We start from the raw sequence: 22419 nt of genomic DNA, 5'->3' as shown, positions 1-22419 counted from the left end.
ATTGGGAAGCTAAAAAGCTTGAGACTTGTGCTTTGAGAATTGTGTTGATTGCTGCGTACAGCTTCAAAAAAGCCATTACATGTAATGTCTCTAAGGAAAAAACTGGCTAAAAGGAATGAATTCAAAAGCTGTGTTAATAATGGTGCTGAATTAAAAGACACACTATATTCCTATATTAAATGTACTCCAGTTGAGACGTGACAGCAACCTTTTGAATGCACCTTATGTGATGATCTACTTTGAACTGTACTGTATGCAGAAGAATATAAATCAAGTAAATCGATATTTGTCAAAATGCACATGTTAAGTATCTAAATGTAGAAACATGTTTCATAACTGATCTGATGATTGGACCAACTTTTCTTCAGACTACCTGTTTCCTTAAGTGTCGAATTCACTATATAAAACAGTAAAAATTAATGTAAAGAATAGATATACTTACTTTAGCAGCTTTCAAAATGGAGTTAGGAGAATTCAGACCAACAAGTTGGCCCAGAACATATTTCATTTCTTCAGTGGTTCCCTTGGCCATTTGGTTACCTATAAAATAAATCAATAATACACTAGTACCAATAAGAAAAATATAAGTCCATTGTAAATACACATTTTGTTTAACAGCACAAAGTGATATTCTTATAATTTATCACTGATTATAACCCGTTATCTGGAATAAGTAAAAATAAATACCAGAAGTAAAGAAAAAAAAGTTTATTTACTTTACTATTTATAATAATGGAACTTCCTTAAGGAAAAAGGCAGGCTGACAAAGGGTAGCCAATTTAGATTCTGTCTTTGTTATATTAATAGGTAACAGACTGTTTATACTACCAATCTAGTAATAAACTAATTTTTAAAGAAGTAGTACCTGGATGAGTTTGAATTTGAACATATGGATGAGCCAGGAGCTCAGGAATGGATATCCTCTGTTTTGGGTCCCTTTTTAAACAACACTATTAAAACAAAGATATTTTAAAAGAAAAACAAAGCAGGTTTTCATATATGATATTGATAAAGTATTTTTCCAGATTACATTATATTATAAAAGTTACTTTTTAGATATCCCACTAAAGTATTATGACAAGATTATTTCTCCCAAGGCACTTTTGCAAAATCGCCAAGTATTTACAAGCTTTAAAACATCTTCAAAGTAAAAAAACTAATTCAGTTAGCAATTCTTTTGAATAGAACAGTTATATCTAAGCCAGTTACATAATTCCAATTATTTCAACTATTTCTTTTAAGTAAATAATTAGTTACATGAAATTAATATTACCTTTAACACATCTTGAAGATCTTTCTCTGGAATATCAGGAAATTCAATTTCATGATTAGGATCAATTATGGCATGCAATTTAGAAATCTGATTAATTATCTGCTGAAATGGTGTCTTCCCGTAAGTCATATAGTACAAAATACATCCTAAGGACCAAACATCACTTTTGGGGCTTATCTAAGAAAAAAACAAACAAACACAAAAAAGTTGCTGTTATTTTCATATAAAATGAAAAAACATATATCCTAAATATACATATTTAAAATCATAATTAAATCTCAATGAATGTGTACTACATTATGTTAACATGACAAAACATCTTTTTCTAGTTTTCATTTCAGTTGGTTATTCCATCAGAAGATATGAGCTTTACTTTAAATCTTTCTATAACCTCATAATTAAAATATTGCAATTAAGACAAAATATTAAATTCTTCCCAACTTGTGAAAATATAAAACTAAAAAATGTAAGTTTTAAGTTTACTTGTTTTCCCCAGAATTACTGGATTATAATAAATTTTTATATAAGTACAAAGTATGTATACAGTTTCAAAGGTTGCTTAAATTATGCAACCCTTCAGACAAGACCATTGGAAATAATAAATAAGCAATACAACTTTAAACCCAAGCACATATACTATAGAACTATGCGGAGCTTGTGTCCAAAATCCTCAAGTATTTACAAGCTTTAAAACATCTTCAAAGTAAAAAACTAATTCAGTTAGCAATTCTTTTAAATAGAATAGTTATATCTAAGCCAATTACACAATTCCAATCATTTCAGCTATTTCAAGTAAATAATTAGTTATATGAAATTAATATTACCTTTAACATATCTTGAAGATGTGTTACTAACTGGTAATGCTATGTGTCTGTTTTCTCAACTCTGATATAGAAATTATAAAAGTACATTGTCATGGGCATTAAATGATAAACCATAAATATGGTTAATCATAGAGAAAAGCTTCTGGTTATCGTAAGTACTCAAGTTGTAAAGCAAATGAAAATAGAATTGATAAATGAAGTCAGGAACTGCTTATTTAAGAAGAACAAAACCACAGAAAGTCTAATAAAAACACAAGAAATTTAAGTTTTAGAAGAGTGGAGGCTAAACAAATATAAAAAGAATTTTATGAAAACATTTGGCAAAATTGTATGCCAGTTATTTGAAAAACACTTAAAAGCCAGATTTTCTAAGGAGGAAAATATAATTTAGTAAATAAAAACACATTTATCAAGCAATGATTCTGAGCTGGATAAATGTACTAAGTACTTTATATATTCTTTCCCATTTAATCCTCAATTTATTTTACAATAGACACTGTCTATAGGCACAATTTAGAGACAGGGAAACTAGGCAAGTCACTTGGTCAAAGACAGTTGTTAATGAAGAGGCAGATCTATGACTTGAATGAATGCAGGTCCCTGGGACAATGTGTGCTTGCACCCACTTGGTTACACTGATGTAGAGAAAGAAGGGTTAGCCTGGGAGCCCAAGGCATCAAGGTAGGCAAAAGGAGCCCCGGACAAAGGGCACCCATGAGGCTAACGCAAACTCATCGAGGTAGCGAGATAAAGTCAGTGGAAAAGTAGCCAGTGGCAGGCCAGAAAACAATTACATTCTCCAGCTGTACTTGGAAATGTAGAATTCACAAACGAATAAGTGGTGAAAAATAATAAGAATTGGAAACGAAAAAAACCAGCAATGTCTCTGTAATGGCCTAAAAAGTTTTAGAACTTAAAGAAATTGTTATCTGGTAAGTTTATTCAGAAAATAGTGCATTCCCTACTGTTGCCAGATAATTGTGATGTAAATAATCTTTTCAGTACCTTTGACTTAGATTTCCCGTTCTCTCTGGAGGAAGACATATCTTTGATTGCTTCTGGTGGCATATAATTAACTGTGCCAACCTATATGCCAAGTCAGAGAAAACACAAATCAATGAAAATATTTCATTCTGCTTTAGATTTTTTTTTGAGATTTTTATTATTATTATTATTATACTTTAAGTTTTAGATTCTTAAAAATACAAATGCCAGATCCTTGGAAACTTGGGTAATTATAAATTTCAATGATATCCTTGCAAATTTCAAATAACTGCTGACAACGTTAAGATATATATATCAAATTTCTTCACAACTGCAGCAAAACGAGTTGGGTTCATAATCAGCAAAGTGACTCCTTTCAGAATGCTGTGCTTTTTCTATGATTATACTGGGCAACTAGTAAAGTCTGCCCTAAAAACTCTCCAGGCTAAAATCCTATTAATGGCCATAAACTTTGAGGCCATTGAGGGACTTACCATTCGTTTCCTGTTGTAACATACTCAACTTTAAAAAAATATATTTTTTAAATAAGCCAACCAATATACAAACAAAAATACCATCTAGCTTTGTCTCACAGTAGTCCTCTGAGTTTCTACAGTAGGATATGCCAACCTTACAATGAGCTCATTTTCTTCTAAAATAAATGGTTTGCTTTAAACACAGAATATATCTACTTTAGGGCCTTGACATGGAAGATATTGTCAAGCTGATTTACAACTCATTGATCTGCCATACTTTTGATACAAAGAGACATGACTGTCAAATAGGGCATGTCATCCATCATTCCTCCTAACAAAGTCTATTTTACTCCTGGGATTAAGGTGGACTCACATCAAAAATCTGTAAACATGGAACATATCATCTTGGCTCCAAGCAAGAATATCTTTTAGATATACTTTGGTGCCATTGCTTTAGTTTTTATAGAACAACGCCTTTTAGTTTGCTGTTGCAATATCTATTATAAAAATGTTGCTTATAATACTTATGGTATTTACAATATGAAGGCCCACTTAAGAATTTTTTTTCCAATTTCAGTGATAGGAAAAGGTCGGCTTCTCTAGAAGAATAAAAATGATCTTACCTCATAGACAATGAAAAACATATAACTGCAACTCCCTCTTTGCTACAGGGAAACTCTGAGCCAAATTTTCAGGTCAATTTTTGATCATGACCAAGTGATTTCCAAGGAAGGTATTACTGTTTCTCTACTTCAGCTATAGGAAAACCATTCACAATTGCTGGAGATATTACTATTTGATCTTGACTTTCTATTCTAAATTATAATGATCATGGTTTATATTTTTAAATCTATTCTTATTAAAAGACTTCAAATCCTTTGAAGAATGAGGTGATTAAAAATATAACACTCATTTGCAATATAATACTTCACAGGTAAAAAAAGAATTGAACTCTACTGTGAGAGAACCAACATTAAGTCTTACCTGAGAATCTTTAACAATACTTGTTGTATCTGGTTGCATTTGGTTTGCAATCCCAAAATCAATTAGCTTTAGCATTCCATCAACTATCAGAAAGTTAGCTGGTTTAAGATCACTGTGAACAATGCCTTTAAAATAAAAATCCACTGTAATATTAAACAATGCAAAGCATTCTAAGGACCAAAAAATTCACAGTCTACAGGTCAAGCTGTATTTATTCCTTCAATTAGTGAATCCAATTCAATAATTTTTTTATATATTCTGCAAATATTTACATAGCACTTGTTATGTGCCAGGCACTGTTCTAAGTTCATTGTTTATACAGTATTGCATCATTTAATCTTCACATCAATGCTGAAGTATTATCATCATCCCCACTATAAGGCAAGGAAGCTAAGGCAATGAGAGTTTAAGCAACTTGTACAAGGTCACACAGCCTAAGTGACAGTTAGAATTGAAGCCAGACAGTCTGGCTTCAGAATCTATCCTCTTAACCACTGTGATTCACTGCCCACTAGAGAGCATCACAAATTATACTGCCAGACAGTAAGACCCTAATGCTCCTGACATCTCCACCCCTATAGCCCTGATCTTGATCACTGGTGAATTATCTTTTAAGATAATTTAAGAGAGAGAGATGAGGAGGAGATAAATTACAATTAACTAGGATAACAGTTATTAAGAACAAAAAAATATATAGGATAAGGTAAAGGCAGAGAAAAACCCTAAAAAGAACCAAGGACAAGTAAAAACCAACCCAGAAGGTAGGCCTAACAGTAAAAAACAAACAAAAAAACCAACTTCTCACACAGGGCATACAATACAAAATGATTAGGAGAATGAGTAAAGTAAACATCTCATATTTTCAGGATGCCTGAACCCCAAAGTCTTAGACCTGCTATAATCCAAGTATTTGGAGATAAGGATGACAGACTACGTTAATACTGAGAAAAATACATTTTGTATTACAGATGTGGGAACTTGAGTTGATGTCCTATATCCTTTGGGTTAACAGTGTTTTAAGAAATGGTTTTGTTCCTTTATCTTTAAATAAACTTCTAATTATTTAGTTGATCTCGTTAAAGACACCAATAACCAATGCCTTAAAATTATAGGTATATTTCTCTAAGATGACACTATTAACAAAGATTTTAACCTTACAAATATAAAAAAACTGTTAAATACCATGTTGATGGATTGTGTGAACTGCCTCTAACATATTTTTCCAGTAACTCTTGCGTTCCCATGGATCAATGGATTTTTTCTTTTTAAGCCAACTATTAAGATCAATATTTCCACACTCCATTACCATGTAGATGTGCTGGTCCGTGATTTCACTGCAATTAAACAAATAAAAGCAACAAAACAATAAATGGCTAGGTTATATTAAAGTTTACTAAATATTTACCTGAAGAATTATGGCAAAAAGTTTTCTTTTTAAATTTAAAAAGAATTCTTACTAATCATAAAGTCGGATGATCTTATCACTGTGTTGTTGTAGTTTATTCAAATAAGCTATTTCGTTCCGGTAACTATCAAGAGTTTGGTTATCTGCTTCTTCTAAGTTCACATATTTTATGGCATATATCTGTTTCTTTTCATTCAACACCTGAAATACCTACAGAGTAGAACAAAGAGAAGTTTAGAATATACTATTTATACACTATCACACAATGATTCTAAATTTATTAGGATTTTAGGTTGAGAAAATTCTAAAGGAAATACTGACATGAACATTAAAAGTTTCTGGGCCTATTTTGAGTGTAGAAGGAAGAAAAATAATTCTGATAGCAGAGTAACAGTCCATTCCCAATGACCTATGATGATGGGCATTCAATAATTTAAAGGTATAAATCTAAAGTTTCTATATCAACATGTAAGAAAAGTTTAAACTTCAGATATATATAACAATCTGTTGGATGCCCTAAACAGGGAAACAGCATAAAGAAAAAGACCTTCCAAAATGTTAAGGACAAGCCTGGTGCAGTAGTTTGCTCCTTTAATCCCAACTACTCAGAAGGCTGAGGTGGGACAATTGCGTGAGCCCAGGAGTTTGAGTCCAGCCTCGGCAAAATAGTGAGACACGGTCTCAAGGAAAAATAAAAAAGTTAAGGATGACTAAAGGCTATGATAGAGTCAATTCAATTCACAGATGTTGTTTTCTCTATTGTGCCTAGATTTAGCAATTTTTGCATGAATGAGTTTATTATTGCCCCCACGGTCTCTGTTCTGGCAAAACTCTTGCAATCTGGTTTAGGTAAGCCTTATTTCAATTTCATAGAGATAGTGTCAGAGTTGTGATTTGTTAGTTTTATGGGAAGTTACCAGTGTCTTGACCATTCTCATTACCCCATGACTGTTCTAGATACTCTCAATAGCCTCCTTAAAAGTTGGTCACTGCCTAAACTCTGAAACAGGCAAAGCATAAATGGTATTAGTTTCATAAAGCATGTTACTTTCTTTGAGGCATTTGATTTTTTTCAACTCTATCATAATTAACTTAAATGATAATTTAATTGAATTCAGAAAATATGGGCCAGCCATTGCTTTATCACTTGGCCCTTGACTTAAGTAAGCTTACACCTTCATTATACTCCAAGGAAAAAAATGTTAAAATGCCATTAAGACTACTCTACATTCTCTGAAAACATACAAGTAAATAAATACCTCTATTAAGTCTCAATACCTTGATACTACTAAAATATAGCCAAAAAACAAATAAATAATAAATATTAACCAAGTAATTTCTACGAAAGCAATTAAATTAGGTAATTCAAATAGATTGATAAAAGGAAATGTATAATGAAACCAATATTTATTGAAGAGTTGATACACATGGTAATGCACATACCTTATTTTTGGTAAGTTAATAAGACAGCCTTATGCAAGTCTAATTATTGTTAGTGGGATTAGGAAATTACAGTAAAACTTAAAATGAGTCCAACAATGTCTGTTTAATGTGTCATCCTTAACAACTTACAATAGCAAAAGAGCTGAGGACAGACAGTTTACTCAATTCAACTAATAAATTCAATCCCTATCTGTTCTAGGTACTGTTCTGGATGCAGGGGCTAATATCACTGAGCAAATCAGAAAAACATCCCTATCTTCATGGAGCTCACATTCAAGTGCAGGGGGACACAAACAACAAACCAAATAAGTAAATTACAGAACATGTTAGAAGGTAAGATACAGAGAAAAACAAACCGGGGGGGAATGGAGAACACTGGTGATTGAAAGGTGGGAGTTGAAGTTTTACAGTGTGGGCAAGGAAGGCCTAACTGAGAAGACACATGAGGATATCTAGAGGAAAATAGGATGTCATGTTAAAATAAGCCAGGAGGAATTGAAATAGGCTAAATACAGAAAAACAAATACCTCATGTTCTCACTTATATGCGAAATCTAAAAATTAAACTCATAGAGCAGAGCTCATACCACCTTTGACAATGGTGGTTACCAAAGGCTGGAGGTTGAGAGAAATGGGGAGATGTTGGTGAAGGGATACAAAGCCTCAAATAGGAGAAACAAGTTTGATTTTTTTTTAGATGATTAGCATAGCAGGCTGAAAATAATAATTGGATATTATACATTTCAATATTGCAGAGAGTCAATTGCTAATGTTCTCATTACACACAAATAATTGAGGTAATAGATGTTAGTTAGCTTAATCATTTCATATTGTATTAAAAAAGCTAATACCACTTTGTACCCCATAAAAATATACAACTATAATTTGTCAATATACAATTTAAAAAAATAGACCAGGAGGGCAAGGACTGAGTAAATGAATTCCTTTAGGAGGCTATTAAAGTAATTTAGGTGAAAATACAAAATTTGCCTTGACCAAAATAATAATGCTGGAGATGTGAGAAATAGATTCTAGAGATACTTTGAAGTAGAACTAACAAGATTTGCTGATTGGCTAGATGTGTGTATGAGAGTAAGAGGCACCAATTTTTTGGTCAATCAACTGGAAGAATGAAGCTGCCATTTACTCAAATGGGAAAAGCTATGGGCAAGAGTTGTGTTTGGACATATTGTTTTAAATGCCTGGTAGACACTAAGAAGCGACGTTGAATATACAAGTCTGGAATTCAAAGGAGAGGTATGAGCTGGAAATACAAGTTTGGGAATTGTCAGCATAAACAAGGTATTTGAAACCACAAGATTGAAAGAGAACACCAACGAATGAGTTTAAGAAAAAGATGAAAGAGGGTTGAGGACTAAGCCCGGAGCAGTGCTTCACTGAGATCAGTAACACGAAGAAGACAATAGGTATGGACAGTTTGAGAAGAGAAAAACACAAACCAAGTGTGGAAAAAAGCTTCATTGAGAAAAAAAAAATCAGTTGTCCCAAATGCTAAGTAATCCAAAATCTAAGCTAAGAATTAGATTTGGCAAAAAAATGGAGGTCATTAGTGTTCTTGATTACAGTTATTCTGGTGAGTGATGAAGGCAAAAATCTAATGGAAGTAGATTTAATTGAATGACAATTAATGATGGTAAATTTAGATAATGCTTAAGATGCCTTCTATCCAGAGATGTAAAACGATATAAATTTAGAACTCAGGTAAATTTAGAAAATAATCTAATTCCAGAAATTCATTTGTTACTGAATTCTGTTTCTGAAATGAATAACTCAAAAGAAAACAAAATCCATTAGTAAAAATCCTTGCTGAATGATTCTAAACATATTAGCAATTTACATCACATTCTGACTCAGAAATTTCTGATTCTTTTGTGATAATACATAGTGGTCATTCGCTACCCCATGTCAATGTTTTTGTTATTAAAGAAGAAGTTTAGAAGCACAGGACATTGAAAGGAAAGGCAGAAGACTGGGAATAAGAGATCTAAAGAGGATATGTCACATGTGAGGGGCAGTGGGAAGAGAAAGACAGGTGTTAAGATGGCTTTTTGGCTCAAGGGCAGCATCGCCCCTAGGAGTTAAGGAAAAGCAGCCCTCACAGGTAAAAAGACAAAAAAATAGAAAGTTTAAAATATTTTTATTTATTTCTTAAATATTTTAAGATACTTACCTTGCTTGAACCTCCACTTCCTATCTGCTTTAATATGGAATAAATTCTTCCTTTAACCGAAATGCATTCGTTTGCTGAAGAAGATGCTAAAACCTAAATAAGTAAAATATATAAATAAAAGTTAATCAATATGCCTAAGAAACTAGCTTACATTTGGTACAGTCAACTGCTCCCCATTTTGAAATTATCTTAAATCTTAATTAGAAATGTTACAATATTTTTAAAAGGACTTGCTCTACTTAATCAAAGAAAAAAAACCTTAAAAAATAATGTAGACAAACTTCCAAGGTCTCCCCCTTTAACTAGTTTTGACTTAAAAAGAAAATTTAAGGAGAAAAAAACCACTTAATATGCAATCTGAAAACTTATAAGCTTAAAAATATATATAAAAATAAAATATAAAATTACATTTTTCATTTTTCTTTTCTATTTTTTCCTTATACCTCTTTACTTACATATGTACATATACACACACATAATTATAGCTGCATTCTTTTCTTTTTTTTTTTTTTTTTTGAGACAGCATCTCACTCTGCCTCCCAGACTGGACTGCAGTGGCATGATCTCAGCTCACTGCACCCTCTGCCTCCCAGGCTCAAGCGATTCTTCTCCTCAGCCTCCCAGGTAGCTGGGATTACAGGCATGCCACTACCATCCGGCTATATCTGTATTCTTCTTTCTCATTTAGCGTTATATTATAAAGGAAGCAATGTGCTAAGGTGCTAAGAGCTCCAAAGTCAATGAGACAAATGCAAATTTCAGCAATGTCCCTGATATGGTTTGGATCTGTCAAACTTCATGTCAAATTGTAATTCCCAGTGTTGGAGGCGGGGCCTGGTGAGAGGTGACTGAATCATGGGGGTAGATTTCCTCCTCAGTGCTTCTCTGAGAGTTCTCAAGAGATCTGGTCATTTAAAAGTATGTGGCATCTGCCCCCAACTCTCTCTCTCCCTCCCACTCCAGCCATGTGACATTTGCTCCCTTTCACCTTCTGCCATGATTGAAAGTTTCCTGAGGCCTCCCCAGAAGCCAACCAGATTGCCAGCATCATGCCTACTGTACAGCCTGTGGAACCATTAGCCAATTAAACCTCTTTTCTTTATAGCAGTGTAAGAACTCATTAATACAGCCCCCAACTTTGTCCTGAGTGATGTTCAACAAGTTACTTAATTTTTCAGAACCTCAGCGTCTTCCCCAGCAAACTTTCAGTTGATGTACTATACAACCAGCCCCATCATTCCTTCCCTTATATTGGAGGATCTCTCTGTGTACCCATAAATGCTTTGAACAGATGGAGTGCTGAGAGGACTTATTCTGAGCTGATAAAGAAGGTGAAACAAAAAGAGCTCCTGATTAGCTGATTAACCAAGTTAAACAAGGTCTGAATAAACCTCAATTTAACTAAGGCCTGCTTTAGGTTCCAAATGGTAGAATCTCTCATGTAATCTCCTATTTAAATAAAAAGATAAGTATTCTAATTTTTTCACCTCTAGGATTGAGATACATTGTCTATATATATTTCCTGTAACAAAGTATTGGGCTTCTAAACATGTATGTGTTGTAATTTCATCAAGGTTTCCCTACTCCTTCCTTTTGTGCCTTCTCTGTCTTCTTCCTTTCATATTTAAAACTGTGAACATTGCCAAGGGAAGAAAGCAGTTCAATGTCCTTTCTCCACGGCTGCTGACAGTTTTTAGAATAAAGTAATTCTTATTTCTGACTCAACACTAATGTGAACTCTGGTTTCCTCCACAGGACTTCCCGCATCCCCCTTAGTATGCCCTACTCACTGTGGTTAGAGTTTCCAAAATGCAAATTGGATCATTTCACTTCCCTGCTTCAACCTCTTCCAAAGCTTCCCACCCTCTTAGGGTAAAACTTAAGGGCCCAGCAAACCTTGGGCCTCACTCCTTCCCCTTCCTGACCTCTAGCCACACTGTGGCCTCGTTTCAGTTCTCTTCTGACACTGGCCTCTTCTAGAAGGCTCCACCAAGCCCCTTCACTTGTCATCTGTGACTCGTCTTCTGGATTGCAACTCAAACAGGGCCTGACACTAGTAATAGCTAAATAAATGTGTTTTGAATCAATGCATGAACAAACTTGATCATTTTTCTTTTTCCTTTGTAATTTATTATATTGTTTCAATCCTCAAAACACTATCACCTCTTTCCAGTTAGTATCTACTGTCAGCTCATTGTTTTGTCCATTATTCTTTCAAATAAAATTTACCACTTTAACCATTTTTAGGTACAATTCAGTGGCATTAAGTACATTCAGTATGTGATGATGAAAAAGTTCTGGTGATGGATGGTGGTGCAAATACCACTGAAACTCTATACCCATTAAACAGTAACTCCCCATTCTTCCTCCCTTCCCTGACAACCACTGTTCTTATTCTGTCAGCTAATTTTTTTATCAGTTGATTTTTATAGTTAATTACTCATGGGTTTTTTATTGTTTTATTTAAATAACAATTGCTGCTAACATTTCTGATTTACTAAGTGTCATGCTCTGTATTAGGAGTTACGTATATATTAACTAATTTAATCTTCACAACCATCCTAGGAGGTAGTTAGCTTTACTAATTTTATAGATGATGAAATGGGCACTGAAAATTTAGGTAACTTGCAAAAGATCACACAGACTGTAAGTAGTGAGGCCAAGATTCATGCCCAGTGTCTCCAAGGCCCATGTTGTCTACCAGTATTAAGCTGCCTCTAGGACAGTTACTAAAAACCAACTTTTGCCTCATCAGCAAAAAATCTTCCCTCTTAGTTTAGTTATTAGTATAATACATTCTAGCAGTACCTCATATTGCTATTCTGATATTTTTGAAAATTTACATTTCCAAATGAATTGTATACTAACAAACAAAATGAAGCTGCTCACTAGCAGCTGACAAAACACAACAAAAAGTAACGCTGGCCAGGCGCAGTGGCTCATGCCTGTAATCCCAGAACTTTGGCGGGCTGAGGCGGGCGGATGGCTTGAGGCCAGGAGTTTGAGACCAGCCTGAGCAACATGGTGAAACCCTGTCTCTAGTAAAAATACAAAAATTAGCCAGGTGTTGTGGTGCGTGCCTGTAATCTCAGCTACTCGGGAGGCTAAGGCACGAGAATCGCTTGAACCTGGGAAGCAGAGGTTGTAGTGACCCGAGATCGCGCCACTGCACTCCAGCTTGGGCAATAGAGCGAGACTCTGTCTCAAAAAATAAATAAATAAATAAATAAATAAATAAATAAATAAAAATAAAAAATAAAAGGTAACCTTGATTCATAAGAGAAATTTTGTCCAGCTATTCAAACTGGATCCTTTGGCCTAGTTATTAAGAGTAGCTTCATAAGCTTCTTCAATAACCAACCTCTCAAAGCCACAAGGCACACTCTTATTAGAATATCAGAAAAGTTTTGTCTAGTGGAAATAAGAATGGCCAAGTTCTTAAGACCTTTCTTGATAACTAGATGCTATAAAAATAAAAGCTGTAAAACGGACTGTATCTTAACATATACCATCATATATAAAGCTTATCGAACCTGTAAATTTTGAAGTGGAGTGGCAAGTATTTGCTGCTGTTGCTGCTGGAAACAGGCAGGTTGGCCATAAGGTGTTGACAACTGACAAGCAGGTGGAAAGTCATTCTTTACAACTGGAGTTCTAAAACTAGGAAATATATATATATATTTTTATTTAAAACATTACAATTTAACAAATAAGTCTGATTCAGTTTCATGTATTTTAGGCTGATATAAACTTAAAAGTGTTACATCAAACAGAACCCAAGTTAGTTTTCATGATATAGCTGACACTTATTCCAGATATGCCACCACCGGATATTTAATTTTGGGGAATTCTTTCTGAAAGTAAATATTTGTACGCAGACAAGAATCTTTGTTTGAAAAGATGGCATTTAAAATACAAAGTGGTTAGGGTTATTTTATATGAATTTAGCAAACATCAGCTTGTGGCCGGCCATAGATTTTGAGTGTTTTTTTAAACAATAATGTTCTATAATGGCTTGCTAGAAATATCAGAAAGCCAGTTACATCACAGGAGTTTGGCCTTTGAGCTTCAATCTGTCCAGTATACATTTGTGCTTTGTTTGCCTTTTTGCTATTAATATATCCTCAACACCTAGAACAATGCTTGGCACAAAAGAGCTCCACAAATATTTGTTAACAATAATTAACCTAGTATCACAAGAAATATCTATTATCGCTATTTTAGTTAGCAATCATTCTTTAAAATATTCTACATATAATAAAATGAGGCAATATATAGTAAAACTGTATTAAGTAGGTAAGAGACTGGGTTATAAAATCTTTAAGACCAGTTCTAATTAAGATCAAGGATTACATTATGAAAATGAAACGCAAAAGACAACATGGATTTAAGCTATCCCCTAAGACATTAAAGATATAGCCACTGGCTGATGGTTATAATGTATCGCATCCCTTTATTTCCTTTCTCTGAAATGTCATTCATTTTCTTTTGTAGTATCCCTTGTGTTCCCTTATCAGCACACTCATCATCGAACTTCGTCACTTATCCATCATTCCTATTCACTCAAATACTACACCTTTGAATACCTCCAGAACTACATGAACTGTAAAAACCAATCTCTTCCAGAAGCTATCACTTTCCAATTAACACCACTTATGTGAAAAAATTCATCTACTCTTTATCTGCTCTAAGAATGCTAACCTTTAAAATCTCTCTCTTAATAGAGAGATATCTGTATGGCAATACATGATTATCAAGACGTTTTACATCCTTAGAATATTTATAGGTTGTAGGTACAGATTACGATATGACAGAAACTACATGCACAACAATCCTTAAAAATATGCATTATTGCAACCACTTCCCCCTTTCCATTTTATAGATGAAAACACTGATGCTGAAAAAATAATATGAAGATGGAAAGTCTTTAAAGTAAAAGAGCAGGATTTAATCCCAGATTTATTTGGCCCAGAAGCCCATGTTAATTCTATCATACCACCCTGCCAATCAAGCAAGGGGCCAAAGTAATTACCAGCTCATGTAATCATCCAAGGTATTGCTGCTTGGTGTCTTACAAAAAGATTTTGGGTCAAACCATTTAGATGTTGATATTGGTGGTGACTGTTTTGAAACTGAAAAGACAGGTTGCTCAAAAGTGGTATGTTTCTGCTAAAACAAAATAAAGAACACCATGATTTAGTTTTTAAATTAGTTGCCTGTTCACTAGTTTTTACAAATATTATAACTTTTAAAATAAAATAATAACATATGATATACAAAGGCATACTAAAAGAGATAGGCATATATATACATTTTAGACTTTCGATAATTTTTTTAGTGTAGTTATTTTACTCCAAATTCTTAAGCCTAGTGCATTCTGCTCAAACTGATGGCAAGTACAGGGAAGGCACACAAAATTACTTAAAACAGAATTTAACATTCTCTTCCATCAGAGCTATTGTAACAAGTATTAAATTCTTATCATCTAAAATAGTATCCTGTGTTTCTGAAAATCAGCCTTTCTTTAATCAATAAAACTCTATTCCCTTCTCCTCAAATGTAGACAAATACTAATTACTTAGCAAAATGTGGAATGACAAATGCCTATCTTGTGTCCTCCATAAGAAGAGACAGAACCTGTAGAAATTCTTTTTCCAAAAGCATTGTTGGGGAAAAAAAAAAAAAAAAGAACCTATAGGATTCATCCTATACAAACCCCAAACAAGGATGAAGGAACATCCGCTGCAGCAGAAATTAGCAAATTACAGCCTACAGGCTCAGGCTGAATGTGGCCTGCTGCCTGCCTATTTTTGTAAACAAAGTTTTATTAGAATATGGCTATGCCAATTTGTTTACATATTGTCTATGGCTTTTATTTTCATGCTCTAATGGCAGAGGTGAAAAGCTACAACAGAGCCCATCTAGCCTGGAAAGCCTGCTAACCCTTTATATAAAGTTTGCTAACCCCTGCTGTAGCACATCTCAATTAAATAGAGAACCAAGTTTTGCTTGAATACTTTTAGTAACTAAGCACTCACTAGTCTACAGAGGTTCACTTCAATTTCAAGACAGCTTCAGTTATTAGAAAATATTTGCAGATAATTTGGATTATATTGGTTTATCTATTATAATTTCAACACGCTGGTCCTCATTACGCACTTGAGAATTACAATGACTAAATCTATCCTACTTTCTACATTTCAGTCTTGGCCAAGAAATTTTTTTTCCAGGATAAATTTTCCCTCTCATTTAAGACTTCGTGTGTCTGTGCTCACGTGCAAGCACGCACATATTTCAAGATTAGTGGTAAAGATGTTACTGAGGAACTGCTGTAATAAAATTAATGAACAAGGAAAATGAAAAAGATCACGATCATAGAGTGGAATGTTAGCATTTGCGATTTTGGAGGTCAGAATTGAGGATATAAGGAGTAGGTGGCTAAAGTAAAATTAAGGAAATGGTCATGAGATACGAAGAAGTTAGAAAAATGAAGGCCAGCTGTAGGACTGGTAATACACAGGGGTGTAGAAGCCAACAAAAATAATGACAGTTGTTGGGATCTGGTTGATCCAGAGCCTTATATCTTCAAGGAATGATGGGGAGTTACCAGGACATTCAGAGATGAGAGTAAGTCAGAAGTATCAAAAGAACAGGCCTTTTGCAAGAAAGAGGAAGAAACGGTCTGGACACAGAACAGAGAGCACACAGCCATATGGTAAGTGAGATGTGAGACAAAAACAATCCTCCCTTGAAGGGACTGCTGGACAAGCAGTATCCACAAGAAACTGCCTAGATTCTATACTTTTTCTTTCTACGTGTACTATTCAATGGTTTTTAGTTGCTCAGTGGTTCACAGCTGTGCAACCATCACCACTATCCAATTTTAGAATATTTTCGTCTTCTAAAAAGAAAACTCACACCCATTAGCAATCACTCCCCACTCCCCACTGCTCCCAGCCCCTGGCAACCACTAATCTACTTTCCACCTCTATGGATTTGCCTATTCTGACCATTTTATCTAAATGGGATCATAAAATATATGGGCTTTCGTGGTGAGCTTCTTTCACTTAGCACGTTGTAAATGTTCACTTATGTTGTAACATGTACTAGTACTTCATTACTGTTTATTGTTGATTAACATTCCATTGTATGGATGTACCACATTTTCTTTATCCATTCATCGGTTGGATATTTTGTTATTTCCACTTTTTGGCAATTATGAAAATGCTGCTATGAATATTTATGTACAAATATTTGTGTGGATGTATGTTTTCAATTCTCTTAACTACAAACCTAGGAGTGGAATTATTGGATCATATAAAGCTACGTTTAACCTTTTGAAGAACTCCCAGACTGTTATCCAAAGTGACTGCACCATTTTACATTCCCACTAGCAGCATATGAAGGTTCTAAAATTCTCCACATCCTCGCCAACACTTGTTATTGTCTCTTGAATTACAGCCGTCCTAGTGGGTGTGAAGTAGTATCTAATTATGGTTTTGCTTTGCATTTCTTTAATGATCCATATGGTTTTCAGTTCCCTTACAATCCTATTAGTGTACAATTTTCAAATAGAAAAAAAAGAGGAGATGCTGGTTTGATACAATCTATGACTCAACCTATCAGGATCCTTATCATCTAGCATTTGTTATCTACATCTACTACTTAAGAGATCTTACTATGACAATATTTACCTTTCTCACTTTTATTTTCTCATGAGTATATAAGGAGTTTTCCAGAGACTGTATGACATGTAATAATAAAATACATTGAATGCAAAAGCAGACATAAGAATCTAGTCTTCTGTTAAGCCAACCGTTAGATTTGTAAAAACTCTAACACAGTGCTACTCTTCCCACTGTAGTTATTTTGTTTCATAAAATACATATTTTTCATAAAAGGACATTTATATTCACATGAGTTTATCAGTTATTTTATTTCATTTTATTTTTTTTGAGACAGAGTCTCGCTCTGTCACCCAGGCCGGAGTGCAGTGGCATGATATCTGCTCACTGCAAGCTCCGCCTCCTGGGTTCACACCATTCTCCTGCCTCAGCCTCCCAAGTAGCTGGGACTACAGGCGCCCACCACCACACCCGGCTAATTTTTTGTATTTTTAGTAGAGACAGGGTTTCACCATGTTAGCCAAGATGGTCTCGATCTCCTGACCTCGTGATCTGCCCGCCTTGGCCTCCCAAAGTGCTGGGATTACAGGCGTGAGCCACCGTGCCCAGCCCTCAGTTATTTTTAATAAATTAATAAACATTTTTAAAGTTTCTTGGCTTTACTTCCTAATATAGTAAATAGAGATAGATATAATCAACATAAACAAAAGCTCTTTAGGGGCACTGATAATTAAGAGTATAAAAGACCAAATGTTTGAGAACCACTGAATTAATAAAGCCTTTACTATATTTACTACAAGTCACTGAAAAGAAATGGTAAGGAAACTATGGCCATGAACTGCAGCTATAGCTCTTTAGTATCCTACTTGATCATTCCTTCCGAAAAGCCACCAGGAATGATGACTCAGTAGTTACAAATTCATGTACATTGTCTAGGCTATATTTTTCTATTTTTATCAATGAGTATGACCACAGGAAACTGTTAAGTGCTTGGGACAGCACTGCGCTAGTTCAGAGATCAGCATACAGTTTTCTGTAAAGGACCAGATAGTAAACATTTTAAACTTTGCAGGCCAAGTGGTCTCTAATACAACTAATCAACTCTGCTCTTGTAATGCAAAAGCAGCCATAGACATTAAATGAATGAGTGTGTCAGTGTTCCAGTAAGTCTTTATTTACACAAGCAGGCTAAGAACTAGATTTGGCCCATAGCACCAGTCTATCGGCAATCTAGAAACACTATCGAAGATAGAAAATAATTTAGCCTGACTTACTGAACGTATGACTGCTACTGATCACCACTTTATAAATGATTTAAAAAACCTTTAAATAAACTATTCTACTAAATATCATACACATTTAATAAAAGAAAACATTTAATATGATCATCAACCTTTGGAAATGCATTATGAACAAAAAAGCAATGTTGTACTTTAGTGGAAAAGTTACCTCTGTATTAACTTTTCGGGCTAACTCCGGAATCTGCCAGTGATTTGAAGATGCAGCAGGATTCTGGTTAATACACTCTGACTTTCTCTTAGATTGCCACTGTTTCTGGTTACTCTCTGGAACCTCTGGTTCTTGATACTCTTTAGTTTCTGAAATTGTATTTGTTGTCATTAAAAAGCAAGAATATTTGATCATAATAAACTAAGCCTAAACAACAGAACATATTACAAACTATATGAGTATTTAGTTCTTAAAAACAATCAAGGAGGGAGAGAAACTAAAAGCTTTAAGCCAGCTACTTAACAATTTGCTTTTAGCAAGTCAATTTCACAAAGTTGCACTATAGTCATCTTCCTACATTGTTACTAAGAACTTTGTCAGAGACCTTGCCACATTTAAATGCTTCTTTACCAATAAATAAGTAAAAATTTAAAAACATATAGATGTTATAAAGTCTTACTAATAGAAAAGCTAATTCATCACTTTTCATAGACCGAGTATCCAACCCTCAAAATGCAATTTAGAACATTTTTTTTTCCTTTTTGCTTTCAGCCTGGAAGCATACTTTGAAACTCTTAGTTTCTCCCTTTCCCACCAGGCATGTCCATGAACAGTGTTCACTTATCTAATTACATACTTGCTTAGAAATTTCAGGGGCCAGTTTTGAAACAAACCAAGCAGAGATGGAGTTGCAGACTCCTCTTGCATGGGGGGAGTTTCGAACAGTTAGCCTAGCATTACCCAGCTGAAGTCAAGATGACACAAACCATACCTCCAGATGGGCAATTACTCAATATAACTATCACAACAAGACATTCAGACCTGCACCACTCCTGCATCTCTTCCACACCTTTTCCTTTTTAAACCCCTTCACTCAGCCCAAAAAGTTGAAATGGTCTTTTGAGGGCATGAGCCTGGCCAGTCCCCAGCTGCTAGCATTTGATTAATAAAACTGTTTTCCTTCCACCACACCTCACTTCTCATGTTTTTGGCCTCTGTGTTGTGAACAGCCGGACTTGAGTCAGTTACAAATGTGGTGCCCTGTGTGAGGAACTGTGTGTTTTGAGGGGCTCAGCCTGTACGCCTGGTTTCCAACAAGTGGAGCAATTGGCTGTGGGAGCAGGCCAAGGCTCACCCACTCAGGCTACCAGGCCAACGCAGGGGCCACTTGCAAACGCCAGCTGCTCATGGCTAGCTGACCCTGCAGCTGGGACCTTAAGGAATTCCCAGCAGCTAGGGAGACCACCCTTGTCTGAAGGATTTTTCCTTCCCTTCCCTTTGTGGCATCAGCTGCTGTAACACTCAGTTAGTGAAAGGGAAGTGGCATCTTGGAGGTCAACAGAATTCAAGGGTTGGATAAATTAACCAGAGTGTACTGGGAAATCCTCCATCTTAGCCATCTGCGCTTTCTAGTTATCTGGACCTAGTATAGGTCATCTGTGGTGCCATTTGGGTCTCTTTGCCATCTGGACCCAATGCAGGTCACTCTGCAGTGCTGTCTGGATTTGAGACAAGATCTCAGGACTTTTCTCCAGTCTCCCCTTCTTGGGGATGGGTTTGGAATGCTCCATCTGCATTGGATCCGCCTGTATTTGTGTCTCTGTTTAGCGTTATCCCTCTCTCCAAGGGTGCTTTGAAACTGTCTCCGTCCTGCCCAGCAAGACTAGAAAGCAGCAAGATAGGCTGCTCCTCTCCCCGCTAGGGAAGAAATGGTTTCCAACAACCTGGCCTCTGATTTTTGTCATCCTCTTTTGGACTCCAGAATATTTCTTGTATCTGCGTCAAGCTTTGTTAGGGGAGAAAGCATGTGAGCTCTTTCCTGGACTATCTGGGACTCCAGCTGGTTACACATTATGGCCCGTTTTTCTGCACATTTTAAAACTATGGGCAAATTCCAGTAAGAAAAATTCAGAGCTCAAATGGTTAACCTTTAACTACAAAATTAAACAGTCTTCTAAAGCTAGCTCTCTATATTCTCTTTTCTTTTCTGCCTGCTTTGAATGTGCTGTTATTAAGCTAGTTGAGTTGAGATAAAACTCACTGTTTAAACATCACTTGGAGATTTTGTTTTTTTATTTTTCTTATACAGGTCAGCCAGTTATGATTATAACAGAATCATTAGTAACTCATTTGAAACTGAAGAAAAAAGGGGAAAAAAAGGATAAAAGAGGTTTTTAAAACAAAATTGCCATAGAGACTTTTTTACCCAAATTTTGGTTGACAGCTTTCCTTAGATTACCTATCAGGGCAAACGAGGTTTAGCCATGTGAACAGGTTCCAATTTCATCAGAAAAATAATTAGGATCAGCTGTCTTTTATAAAGTGGTAAGTTTGTATTGTTATCTTATGGCTAGATTCTGAGGTAAAAGCTATTGGATCTTTGTGCCTGTATGTATACATGTTTAGACATGTTTATATGTACATACATGTATATGTTGAATCTAGCATGCTACCAAATTGGCTTATAAGTAAATGAGTACTCATAAATTAAGTAAGTCCTAATGCTTTTCAAGTTCATATGAATCTTTGGTAAATAAAAGTGATTTTAAAATTATTAATAAAAATAAAATGTCTTTAGAATTATCAGCATACATTTTTGTCTGAGTTTATTGACCAAATGGTTTTATATTTGTCTATGTCTATATATTAAGATGTCAGGGTTTGACATAAAGGTTATAAGACTATAAACACAGTCAAAAACAGACTAATCTTTGTGTGATTTTTTTTGACAAGTAAGACTAATTTAATTTAGATTGGTGGTTCAATGAAAACAGCTCAATCTTCTGAGTTATCGGCAAAATATATTTAACTCTAAGGTTCTTACTTAGGTTGTTTACCTGTTACTCAGACTTTAAAAATGGTTAACAGGGAAACAACTTCAAATAATGACTAGCTTTGTATAACATTTCAGTTTTCAGAAGTAATCCAGAAAAACTTAAAAATGGAAAAAGCTCAGGGCATGTAAATGAGATAAATGCCTGTGGTGGACTTTCAAATTATTTTGAATTAAATAATTGATGCTTATGAGATGTCTGGGTCATTTCCAATTAAGAAAAAATTATCTTATGGGAAAGCATGTTTCAGAAATTACAGAATAGTCTTTTGAAAGTAAGAGCCTGGGCATTCTCCAACTGCTAGCATTTGGTTAATAAAATTGCTTTCCTTTCATCACACCTCATTTCTTGTCTTTTTTGCCTCTGAGTAGCAAGCAGCCGGACTTAAGTCAGTTACAAGACCTCTACTTTAACATAAAAATTTCACCTTATGCTAGTTTGTAATTTATTCTCTCAAAGGGTCTATAAACAAAAACGCCTCAACAATATATTTAACATTCTACAAATACACAGTTCCACTCCTTTCATTATAATGGATACAAAAGTCCTAAACAAAATATTAGCAATTGATAGACAAAGGAGATAAAAAATTATATCCAAATTGGGCTTATTCCTAAATGCAAAGTTTGATTAACATTTGAAAGTCAATGTAATTTGCCATAATAACAGAATAGAGACGGAAAATATATAATTAAGTAAATAGATGCAGAAAAAACATCTGATAAAATTCAACACCCAGTCACACAAAAAAAACTATTATTAGTAGCCTCAGTATAAAACAGAACTTACTCAATCTGACAAAAAGTAGGGACAAAACTCTACAGTAATGATCATACTAAGGATGAAATATTTACAGCTTTCCCTTAAAATAAGGAATGAGACAAGAATGGCACCTATCATCCCTTTCTATTCACTGTTATACTGGAGGTCAT

At 34.7% G+C, this 22419-nt stretch overlaps 1 protein-coding gene across 17 annotated transcripts in view; it reads right to left on the bottom strand.

Moving 5' to 3' along the window:
• The window catches only part of TTK (TTK protein kinase), an 80362-nt gene that overhangs the window by 43077 nt on the left and 14866 nt on the right, over positions 1 to 22419 (bottom strand). For 8 of the 17 annotated variants that reach the window (XR_010158075.1, XM_518603.8, XM_054686073.2 and 5 more), the window contains exons 11-21: positions 18654 to 18802; positions 14612 to 14748; positions 13113 to 13239; positions 9580 to 9672; positions 5999 to 6156; positions 5724 to 5875; positions 4542 to 4666; positions 3103 to 3183; positions 1274 to 1450; positions 866 to 950; positions 443 to 540 (exon numbers count right to left, since the gene is read on the bottom strand). Coding sequence is in view for 11 of the 17 variants with exons in the window: in XM_518603.8 (XP_518603.2) it covers positions 443 to 540; positions 866 to 950; positions 1274 to 1450; positions 3103 to 3183; positions 4542 to 4666; positions 5724 to 5875; positions 5999 to 6156; positions 9580 to 9672; positions 13113 to 13239; positions 14612 to 14748; positions 18654 to 18802 (1382 nt within the window). In the remaining 6 variants the exon portion in view is untranslated. The remainder of the gene's footprint in view (positions 1 to 442; positions 541 to 865; positions 951 to 1273; positions 1451 to 3102; positions 3184 to 4541; positions 4667 to 5723; positions 5876 to 5998; positions 6157 to 9579; positions 9673 to 13112; positions 13240 to 14611; positions 14749 to 18653; positions 18803 to 22419) is intronic. The other 9 variants (XR_010158076.1, XM_063813222.1, XM_009451588.5 and 6 more) reach the window with 2 other exon arrangements.

This window comes from Pan troglodytes, chromosome 5 (assembly GCF_028858775.2).
Source record: "Pan troglodytes isolate AG18354 chromosome 5, NHGRI_mPanTro3-v2.0_pri, whole genome shotgun sequence".
NCBI classification, from domain to species: domain Eukaryota; kingdom Metazoa; phylum Chordata; class Mammalia; order Primates; family Hominidae; genus Pan; species Pan troglodytes.
Note: the sequence above shows the minus strand (reverse complement) of the source record. Positions and strands in the feature narration are given on the sequence as shown.